At 48.0% G+C, this 12,025-nt stretch overlaps 1 protein-coding gene across 1 annotated transcript in view; it reads left to right on the forward strand.

Moving 5' to 3' along the window:
- The window catches only part of LOC308673066 (telomere-associated protein RIF1-like), a gene marked incomplete at both ends in the record, with an annotated part of 63,966 nt that overhangs the window by 8,284 nt on the left and 43,657 nt on the right, over window positions 1-12,025 (forward strand). The window contains 3 exon segments of the mRNA XM_081336446.1: window positions 9,968-10,064; window positions 11,359-11,480; window positions 11,561-11,652. Coding sequence (XP_081192572.1) covers window positions 9,968-10,064; window positions 11,359-11,480; window positions 11,561-11,652 — 311 coding nt within the window.

Raw genomic sequence — 12,025 nt, forward strand, 5'->3', positions numbered from 1 at the left:
TGCTTCCTCTCTTTCAATTACTTAAGGGTCCTAAGCAGCCAGGAGATCTGGTTTATCTCTCTGACAAACAACGAGATTGTTTGGCTACATTGTTTGCCAAGCTTAAAGGGAGGTTTGTTGATTGCCTGCCCTGTGCTACCTCTCAGCTTGCGCTTATTCCAACATTCCCCTTACCTACAGTATGTTTATCCAAGTAATTCAGGGTCCAACTCATGGAGGGGGTCACACACTTGACCTTGTCTTCTTATCTGGACAGTGGTTTGATGATCTGGGAGGGGGTTCGCCAACTATTGTCCCCCTGTCATGGACTGATCATTATCTCCTGCGGTTGGTCTTCTGCTTTGCCACCCCTCGCCGCTGGGCTGCAGAGCCGACCAAGTGGTTCCACCCCAGGCGCCTAATGGATCTGGAACGGTTCCAGATGGCGCTTGGGTCTATACCTATCTCCCTCACTCACAGCCCAGCTGACGCCTTGGTGGATGCCTGGGAAAGGGCGGCCGGAGACAGGGTCTGGAGAGCTGTTGGAGATCCACCTGGTCCGAATCTGATTGATTGCGGTTAAGAACCTCAACGAGGTCTTATCTCGCCGCAATGGAGGTGGCAAAGTCTAACTACTTCGCTGCCCTCATCGCTTCCGAAGATAATCGCCTGGCCACCCTGTTTAGGGTCACTCGCTCCCTCCTTAATCAGGAGGTGAGGGAGGAGCCCTTGCAGGGGCGGGCCGAAGAGTTTAGTCAGCATCTGATCGATAAAATCATTCAGATCCGGGCCGGTCTGGACTCCGACTGGGCAGTCGGACGGGGGGGAGATGAGCGGTCTTGGAAATATTATCTGGGATGAATTCGATCCTGTGACTCCGGAAGAGGTAGACAGGATCATGGGGAGTTCCAACACATGTTTGTTGGACCCGTGCCCCTCCTGGCTGGTGTATGCAGCTCGGGAGGGGACACGAGGCTGGATCCATGCAGTAATAACTGCTTCTTTGAGGGAGGGTAGCTTCCCTGCCACCTTGAAGGAGGCGGTGGTGAGGCCCCTCCTCAAGAAGCCTGTCCTGGATCCAACTGTTTTGAACTACTATCGTCCTGTCTCCAACCTTCGCTTCGTGGCAAAGGTTGTTGAGAGCGTGGTGGCACATCAGCTCCCTCTGTTCCTGGAGGAAACTGATTACCTGGACCCGTACCAATCGGGCTTCAGGCCAGGGTACAGCACAGAGATGGCATTGGTCACGCTGGTGAATGATCTCTGGCAGGCTCGGGACAGGGGTTGTTCCTCTGTCCTAGTCCTATTAGACCTCTCAGCGGCTTTCGATACCATCGACCATGGTATCTTGCTGCAGCGTCTCAGGGGGTTGGGAGTGGGGGGCACTATTCTACAGTGGTTCTCCTCCTACCTCCTGGGCAGCTCGGAGTTGGTGTTGGCAGGAGGGCAGAGGTCGGCCCCGAGGCCTCTCGTTTGTGGAGTTCCTCAGGGGTTGGTCCTCTCTCCCCTCTTGTTCAACATCTTTCGAGCTTTCTGGCCTAGACTGAGAATATTAACTGGGGTTTTTAATTGTATTTTAATTGTTATTGGGTTTTTTAGTTTCAAGGTTAGTTTAATCATTTTAATTGTTTTAATTTATGTAATTTGTTGGACTGTTTTAAAAAACCTTGTGAACTGCCCTGAGTCCTACGGGAGAAGGGCAGTATATAAGTTTAATAAAATAAAAATAAAATAAATCTATATGAAGCCGCTGGGTGAGATCATTTGTGGTTTTGGGGTGGGGTATCATCAGTATGCTGATGATACCCAGGTTTTTCTCTCCATCCCGAAACAACCCAGTGATGCCCTCGACGTGATGTCCTGTTGCCTGGAGGCGGTCCGGGTCTGGATGGGGAGAAACAGGCTTTGACTTAATCCCGCCAAGACTGAGTGGCTGTGCATACCGGCATCTCGGATTAACCAGTCTATTCCATCGTTAACTATGGGGGGTGAGGTGTTATCCCCTGTAGATAGGGTCCGCAACTTGGGCATCCTCCTGGACTCGGCTCACTTTGGAAGATCATATAGGAGCCGTGGCCAGGGGGGCTTTTGCCCAGGTTCACCTGGTGCGCCAGTTGCGGCCCTATCTGGACCGAGACGCCCTACGTACAGTCAGTCATGCGCTTGTAACCTCCCGGATAGACTACTGCAATGTTCTCTACATGGGGCTGCCCTTGAGGACCATTCGGAGGCTTCAGCTGGTGCAGAATGCGGCCGCGCGAGTTGTGATGGGGGTTTCCTGATACCCCCATGTAACGCCTCTTCTCCACGAGCTGCATTGGCTTCCAGTTGCCCTCCGGGTGAGATTCAAGGTGCTGGTGATGACCTATAGAGCCCTAAGTGGCATGAGTCCGGACTATCTTCGGGAGCACCTGCTGCCAGCATCAACTTCCCATCGTCCTGTGCGCTCCCACAGGGAGGGCCTCCTCAGGGTGCCGCCAGTCAGGGAGTGCCGGCTGGTGGCCCCCAGGGGGAGAGCATTCTCTGTGGGTGCACCTGCCCTTTGGAATCAGCTGCCTGTGGAACTCCGGATGGCCCCCGACCTTCACGCGTTTCGCCTGGACCTAAAAACTTGGCTATTCAAGCTTGCCGGCCTCGACTGAGGGTTTTGGGTTAAGGTTGTAATTTTTAATTATTTTGGGGCTATTTTATTTTATTTTATTTTAACCTGTATATATTGTATTGTTTTAATTTGCCCTGTAAACCGCCCTGAGTCCCTCAGGAAAAGGGCGGTATATAAATTGAAATAAATAAATCTTGCCATGCAAACTTTGCCCTATGCTTATTGTGCTCTTCATTTGGACATTAGTTTAGTTTTAGTTTAGTTTTATTAAATTTTTATACCACCCTTCTCCCGAAGGACTCAGGGCGGTGAACAGGGCATATAATAAAAATACAAAAATACAAAAGTTAAAATAGAATTAAATTAATGCCCAAAATAAAACAATAAAATATACAAATATTTAAAACCCTAAATTAACTCCCCATCAGGCCAGGCCAGCTTGTTCGAATAGGTGGGTCTTTAACCCGCGCCGGAAGGAGCGGAGATCCGGTGCCATCCGGAGCTCAACCGGCAGTTGATTCCACAGAGCCGGGGCGCCCACAGAGAAGGCCCTCCCCCTGGGGGCCACCAGCCGGCATTCTCTGACCGGAGGCACCCTGAGGAGGCCCTCTCTGTGGGAACGCACAGGGCGGAGGGGAGTTGACGCCGGCAGCAGGTGGTCCCCGAGGTATTCCGGACCCATGCCATGTAAGGACTTAAAAACCATCACTAAGACCTTGAACCTCACCCGGAAGACAACTGGTAACCAATGCAGCTCGCGGAGCAAAGGTGTAACATGGGAGTACCGGGAAACTCCCAAGACAACTCTCGCGGCCGCATTCTGTACCAGTTGGAGCCTCCGAGTGGTCTTCAAGGGAAGCCCCATGTAGAGAGCATTGCAGTAGTCAAGACGAGAGGTCACGAGCGCATGAGTGACCGTACACAAGGCCTCCCCGTCTAGATAGGGCCGCAACTGACGCACCAGGCGAACCTGAGCGAAAGCCCCCCTAGTCACGGCTACTATATGATCTTCTAAGGTAAGCCGCGAATCTAGGAGGACTCCCAAGTTGCGCGCCCTATCCACGGGGGGTAAAGACTCACCCCCCATAAAAAGAGATGGAACATTTTGAATGTCCCGGGATGCCGGAATGTACAGCCACTCAGTCTTGTCAGGGTTGAGTTGAAGTCTGTTCCTCCCCATCCAGACCCGAACCGCCTCCAGGCAACGGGACATCACAGCGAGGGCATCACTGGGGTGGTTTGGGGTCGAAATAAAAAGTTGGGTATCATCAGCATATTGATGATACCCAACTCCAAAACCACGAATGATCTCACCCAGCGGTTTCATGTAGATGTTGAACAGGAGAGGCGAGAGAACCGACCCCTGAGGAACTCCACAAACGAGAGACCTAGGGGCCGATCTCTGCCCCCCTGCCAACACCGACTGCGAACGTCCCAGGAGATAGGAGGAGAACCACCGAAGAACCGTGCCTCCCACTCCCAATCCCCTGAGATGCCGCAGCAGGATACCATGGTCGATGGTATCGAAAGCCGCTGAGAGGTCTAATAGGACTAGGACAGAGGAACATCCCCTATCCCGAGCCCTCCAGAGATCATTCACCAGAGCGACCAATGCCGTCTCCGTGCTGTACCCGGGCCTGAAACCCGATTGGTACGGATCCAGATAATCCGCTTCATCCAGGACCAGAGGGAGCTGATGCGCCACCACACTCTCAACAACCTTCGCAAGAAAGCGAAGGTTGGAGACTAGACAAAAGTTGTTCAACACAGCTGGGTCCAAGGCTGGCTTCTTGAGGAGGGGTCTCACCACCGCCTCCTTCAAGACGGTGGGGAAATTACCCTCACTCAAAGAAGCAGATATCACCGCCTGGAACCAGCCTCGTGTCCTCTCCCTAGCTGCATAAACCAGCCAGGAAGGGCACGGGTCCAATAAACATGTGGTGGAGCTCAGCCTCCCCATAATCCTGTCCACTTCATCAGGGGTCACAGAATCAAACTCCTCCCAGATAACATTGACAAGACCGCCCATGTCCTGATCGTCAGACTCTGCCCAGCTGGAGTCCAGACCGGTCCGAATCCGAGCGATTTTATCCGACAGATGCTGACCAAACTCCTCGGCACGACCCTGCAAGGGATCCCCCCTCACCTCCTGATTAAGAAGTGAGCGAGTCACCCTAAACAGGGCGGCCGGGCGATTATCTGTGGACGCGATGAGGGCGGAGAAGTAATTACATCTCGCCGCCCTCATCGCTGCGAGATAAGACCTAATATAGGTTCTTAACCGCAACCGGTCGGATTCAGATCGGCTGGACCTCCAGCAGCTCTCTAGGCCCCGTTTCCGACGCTTCATCTCCCGGAGCTCCGCAGAAAACCATGGAGCTCGTTGGGATCTGCACCGGGTCAGGGGCCGCAAGGGTACAACTCGGTCCAGTGCCTCAGTGGCTGCCCTTTCCCAGGCTTCCACTAAGGCATCCGCCGAGTTGTGAGCGACGGAGGCAGGTGGGGATCCCAGCGCTGCCTGGAACCCGTCAGGGTCCATTAAGCGCCTGGGGCGGTACCATCTAATTGGTTCCGTATCCCCACGGCGGGGGGTGGTAAAACGGAAGACCAGCCGCAGGAGGTGATGATCGGTCCATGACAGGGGCATAATAAATGGAGAGCTCCCACCAAGATCATCCAACCATCGTCCAGATAAAAAAACTAGGTCCAGGGTGTGGCCTCCCTCATGAGTTGGTTCAGAAATTACCTGCGTCAGGTCCATGGCCGTCATGGAAGCCATGAACTCCCGAGCTAACTCAGATGACCCTCCCAGGGATGGTAGATTGAAGTCACCCAAAACTAAAAGTTTGGGGAACTCAATCACCAAACCGGAGAGGACATCGAGTAGCTCAGGCAGGGCTGCCACTGTGTGACTAGGCGAAACGTACACCAGCAGCAAGCCCAACTGCGCCCCCGAACCAAACCTCAAAAAGAGAGACTCACACCCGACTATCTGAGGGACGGTGGTCTCCCGCGGACATAAGGTCTCCCTGATAACTACCGCCACTCCCCCGCCCCTACCTTGAGCCCGAGGCCGGTGTAACGCTCGGAAACCTGGTGGGCAAAGATCAACCAAAGGGACCCCACCCTCTGGGCCCAACCAGGTTTCGGTGATACAAGCCAGGTCCGCATGCTCACCCTCCACCAAATCCCGCACAAGGGGAGCCTTGTTAACCACGGACCTGGCATTCAGGTAAACCAGCCGGAGCTCAGGAGGCTGCACATCCTCGCTCCCGGCACCTCGGGGAAGAAACAGAGGGTCGGAGCGCCTCACCGCTTGTAAGCAGCGGGGACGGCCCTCCCGGTAACGATACGGCCCTCTGTCCATACGCCTGCTGCCATACCCCAGTGTCGTGGGAATCGGTAATCCCACGACCCGCTCCAGAGCCCCAGATGTAACCACACCCCGCTCCCCCCGAACGCAGTCGGACCCAGGCCTGGCCTGCACCATGGTTGTATGGCCACCCCCCATAGTCAAACAACCATTACCCCCCACCCCTCTCCCTAACCCCCTAAAAAATTTAACTAAAAAATTAACCAGGGGCCTCCTATTAAATTTGAATCGAGAGCCCCTGACCTTACCCGGCCATCTCTCAGGGTCCCAATAATTGAGACTGGGAGTGGCAAAAAAGGCGGAACGCACCCAGGAGAGGGGGGCACCCCTGAGGGCGAGCAAGTCCGTGCTGGAGTATCTATACATAAGTCCAACAAGTCCAGATAAGGCAGTCCCGTAATGGAAAAGTCCAGTAGGAGGTTCTAAAGGGAGGGAGTGAAACATTCGGGCCATCAACCAACCTACTGCCACCCGGTTGGGTGCTCCCGGGGGCAGACCCCAACCCGTCCTCCCACGACAGGTCGAAAGTCTGATCCAGGGGATGGTCCAGAATGTACACCCTGGGTGGGGCATAACCCATAGAGCTCCCACCTCTATGGGAGTGCCGATGTAAAACAAGCCGCTCTCCCACTGCGGCTTGCACCCAGGTCCGTCCCAGTCCAAAGGGGAATAGGGAGGCAGATGGAAAGTTAGTAATTGGCAGTCCACCGGAGCTGCTACGGCCACCGCAGACCAGATGAAAGCACCGACCACCGCCATATCGCTGCCGATGGAACGGGCCAGCAAGCCCCGAAAACGCCGTCGTCGCCATCACCGTCGGAGGCCGGAACAAGGCAAACGAAGCAGCAGCACCGCCGCCGTCGCCGCGGTTAACTTGCTATCTTTGTTTCTTACACTTAAACTTTCTTACACTTAGAACAGCGCTCTTGTCCTCTTTATGTTGAACACATTCGAAGCCATTCTCCTTTTGATAATGCTCTCACACAAGGGAATGCTGTAGCTGATAACGTGTTACAGAATGTTGCTTCCCTTTTTTCCAATCCAATTGATAGTCACTCCTTCTTTCATCAGTCAGCAAAATCTCTTATGAAGCAATTTCATATTCCTTTTTCACATACCCAGGACATTGTTCGTGCTTGTCCTGCTTGTCAACAGTCTGCTGTTCCTTTTCCTATGGGGGTTAATCCTCATGGCACATCAGCCAATCAGCTCTGGCAAATGGATGTTACCCAGTTTCCTCCTTTTAAAGCTTATATTTATTTACATTCTTCTATTGACACTTACTCTCGCTTTTTGTGGGTTACTGCTTCTTGTCACGAGCGTTCAGCGGACGTTATTTCTCATTGTTTGTCTGCTTTTTCTGTGATGGGTCATCCAGCTCAGTTGAAAACTGACAATGGGCCTGCATATGTCAGCAAGGATTTCTCACAGTTTTGCCTTCGATGGCATGTTTCTTTAACTCATGGTATACTATACAATTCCCAGGGCCAGGCTATCATTGAGCGTGCACATCGTACCTTTAAGGGCTTACTTGAAAAACAAATGAAATTAATCCATCTTCGAAGGATTAATGATTTCTTAGCAGTCATGCTATTTACTTGGAATTATCTAACTGTCTCAGATTCTTTTTCAGAACCCCCTGTTCATTATCATTTTCAAGTAGAAAAGTTATTGGAGAGACCTTTGGTGCACTATCGTCAAAGCCCTGATCCAAAGTGGAAAGGCCCTGCTCGATTGATTACCTGGGGACGTGGCTATGGTGCGATAGAAGATCCTGACACTAAACATGCTATGTGGGTGCCAGCGGTATTCGTCCGTATCATGGCATGGCATCAGGGTCTATCCAATTCCAATTCCGAACTTCAATCTTCAGCTGAAAACGGAGACTCAGCTTCCAAAAGTTAAAACTGAACAGACTGGCGCACTCACATGGGGCCAGGTGAAGGCTACTACTTATCAAGCCCAACAGCAATTAGATAAGGCAGCCTTGCCTCAGACACCAGAGAATTTGGTAGCTGCTGTATTTGCCATCATAACAGCTAATTCTGTCACTGTTTTATTATTCCTTTGTTTGCTGTTTCCTTCTGCTATAGCTACCACTGAGCTTGAGGATTGCAATACCACATATGTTGCCCCGAGTCCCAATTTATGGGTGCGTCACGCTCAATACATGTTCACTGTACATGGTCCAGGGGTTGTGCTATATTATGAGCTGCCTATGGCCCTTGGCCAAGTGGCATTTATACTGAATCTTATAGTGTCCACTGCATTTGTGGTCTCCTAACTACAGAATATTCAGAATTCTTGGATCTTTTCAAAACCTCCTACTCAGCTGAACAATGTTCAGTGGCGTTATTTTATAATTACCCATTTCACAAAAGGGGTTTGTTTTTGTTGCCATGCCGGTCATACTTGGCTTAACAACTGGAAGGATATAAGTAAAGCTCGTAAAATTCTCAATATACTTGGAAATTATACCTATTGTTCTGACTACTATTGGTTATGGGGAACCTTTAACACCTCTCTTTATGGCCATAATATTGCCCCTGAATCATATCCGCAAGATTTTCCCTTGTTCAATGCCACTGATAGCTCTAATCCAGGCTCCATTTGTGCTGGATGGCAGCTGAAGGATCCTAATATGTGGTTCTTTTTTGATAAATATGCCACAAATGTGCACCCTCAAAATTATCAGTGTGCTGCTATAGGTTATCCTTCTCTACCTGTTCAAGTTGCCCCTGCAGTTTCTTCCTCCCGGCGTCATCGAGATCTCATGGGTCCCATGTGTGAGGATAATGTTATCATTGACAAACAGCTTTCTGGAGGTTCCACCTTTGGCCGTGCTATTGCTGGTGCCATTACTGGCATTATCACCTTAGGTTCTTATCCTGGCATCATAGCACAAGAAAATCACCATTCTATTCTAGGGCTCACTTGTCGCTTGGAGAAGACTATCAATGCCAGTGCTGCCATTGTGCGTGATTTGCAGGCTGAAATTGAAGAACTCAACCAAGACATGATTCAACAGCGCTTTGCAATTGATTATTTGTTAGCACATCAGGGAGGATTTTGTAAGCTTGTGGGTAATCGTGATTGTGCTGTGCATTACCATTCTTTGAATAAAACCATTGAGCTAAACTCCAAACATATATTTTGGATAATATTCATACTCCCTCCCCTTTTGAATGGTTGACTAATTGGCTTCCTGATTGGACTTGGCTCCATCAACTGTTTTTCTATGGCCTCTTGGTCATTGGATTTTGTATTGCTTGCTGTTGCTTTGCTCAATGTATACCTTCTTTCATTGCCTTATTTCGCCCTACTCCAGTTTCTCTCCATCACATTCAGCTTCAAAATCTTCAAAAAGCTTTGTTTCCTCAATTTAAAATAAAAAGCAAGGAAATGTAGGATGTTTTCTGAGTCCAACATTATGTATGTTCCTGTTTTGGATGGCAAACCTCAGACAGGGATTGCAAAGGATGTGTACAGAGTGGGCTTGAGATAACATGCAAGAAACAAGATCTTAAATTAGAAAGATAAGCTTATGGAATGCAGGAAACTGGATCATATATTAATCCTTGTGTTAATTGAAAGGGATAAACAATAGATAAGGAAAAACAACCAGTTTCGGGATGGCATGTAAACTGCTAAAGCTATTGTTTAAGACATATATATATGAGTGAATATTAACCAATAAAGAACACAGCACAGCTGCTCAAGATTCATGTGAGTCTCCTTTCATACTACACTAGAGATTTACCAGATTGGGTAAAGTTGGATTAGAGATTTCTTGGAGATTCTCAGTCATCCAGGTCATGGTTGTCCCAAAGATGTTTTTTCATGAGGCAACTGAACTTTCTTGTTTTTCTTTGAAGACGTTTCTCTTCTCATCCAAGAAGCTTCTTCAGCTCTGGATTAGAGAATGATACCAGTTTCAGATCTTGACAAATTGAAGTAATTTAAGTGGTCAGTCTTCTGTTGTATGACTTTAGATTTGTTTTTTTCTTGTTTAGACATATGCTCCTTCTAAAAATGCAGAGTTGAGCAGTGCAGCTTTACAAGCTTTAGGATACTGCGTGGTTAATCCAAAGTTTTCTTCATGGTTATGTGGTAAATACCTTTCTGTATTATAAACATTGATAAACTATATCTAATCAGTTTGACTAGCCAGTTTCTTCCAGTGACTGGTATTCATAGTCTATGTGTATATGTGTAAATATTGGACATACAGACACTTATGTATATACTAACAGAATTAATAGTCACAGAAATGTCACATGAAATGGAATGTGTTACTTTTAAATGTGTTTCCCATTGGCTAAATTTCAGCATAAATCTTTTAATTGGTCCATGTTTCAGCCAAAATAAAATCTGCAGAGATCCAAGAATGGTTTTTTTAAATCATAATTTTTAATCAAAGTTTAAAAATACGAAAGATGAATACAAATAACCTGTGGACTTCCCGGACATCAAATACTCACATGAGCAGTTCTTTGGCATATTTTTTGCTACCTGTTGGCATTCTGCCAGAGGTATACATCATTATTAAAGAAACCCCTATCCAGAACTGTTTCTGTACAGAACAGTCGAGCCATCCCTTTATGCACATTGATGTATATGTGGAAGTGAATTGTTTTGTATCCACATACTTTTATTTAGGGTTATTTAGGATTATTTAATGTAAGTATATTTGAGTTGCTAGGACATATAGTTTATTTATTTATATTTATTTATTATATTTTTATACCGCCCTTCTCCCGAAGGACTCAGGGCGGTGTACAGGGCAATAAATACAAAAAAGGATACAAAAGTTAAAAGCAATTAAATAAATGCCCAAGGTTAAAACAATAATTAAGACGTATTTAAAACCTCAACCCTAACCCATCAGACCAGGTCCGACTGCTCAAATAGATACGTTTTTAGATCGCGCCGGAAGGAGCGAAAGTCGGGGGCCGTCCGGAGCTCAACCGGCAAGCGGTTCCATAGGTCTGGCGTGCCCACAGAGAACGCTCTCCCCCTGGGGGCCACCAATCGACATTCTTTGATCGGAGGCACCCTGAGGAGGCCCTCTCTGTGGGAGCGCACTGGACGGAGGGAAGTTGACGCCGGCCGCAGGTGAATGTTTCTGCATACCATTTCTGTGAAACATGAATGAAAAACTGTAGCATGCTTTATGTTTTGACTTTTGTCAAAAATAAATCCTATATCTCTAATCCCAGGGCAGTTAGTGTTATGGTCTTTAGGGAAAATTAGACACCGCATGTCTGCAGCCATCGGAGAATTGTCTTAGCAGGGAAATTAGTCTGAATTTCATACAGACCAGGAAAATTGTTACACTCAATTATTACATGGTGGTAATACCTCTAACAATAATTTCTGGTTTTTCTGTTGTCGTTTTTAACAGAAAGAGAACTACTTTCTACATTAAACAATGTTGCTTTAAATTCAGGAGACAAACACACTTGCACAAGAGCACTTTGGGTGATCTCAAAGCAGTCCTTTTCTCCTGATACTGTTGGAAAGTTGGTGAGTATGATTTGTTTTCATCACCTATAAATAAAAGTTGATAAAAATGTTGCTGTACTTAACTCATTATATCTTTTCAGGTACCCAGTATTATTGCTATGCTAGAAACAGTACTAGAAAGAGATTTACATTCCATGGTGATTGAATACGAAGCTCTAAATGTTATCATCCGGTACGTGTCAGTTATATATTGGTTAAAAATTAGAAGAGGAGAAAGACTTCTGTTTAAATGTTGCCTCTTTACATTGTAAACTATTGCACTGTTGTTATGATTGTACTGCATGCTCAGTAATATTTATGTTTTGAATTTATCGCATTATGCGTCAGAGAAATTGTATATGTGTTTATAGTTTTCTGGAAATTTGTTCTGTTGTTGTTAGCTGCGAAGTCGTGTCCGACCCATCGCAATCCCATGGACAACATTCCTCCAGGCCTTCCTGTCCTCTACCATCTTCTGGAGTCCATTTAGGCTCACGCCTACTGCTTCTGTTCTGTTTCCCCCTCCTTCCCCCCCCCCGTGTCTGTACAAACAGACAGGACTAGCA

This window comes from Vipera berus (assembly GCF_964194415.1).
Source record: "Vipera berus genome assembly, chromosome: 11".
NCBI classification, from domain to species: domain Eukaryota; kingdom Metazoa; phylum Chordata; class Lepidosauria; order Squamata; family Viperidae; genus Vipera; species Vipera berus.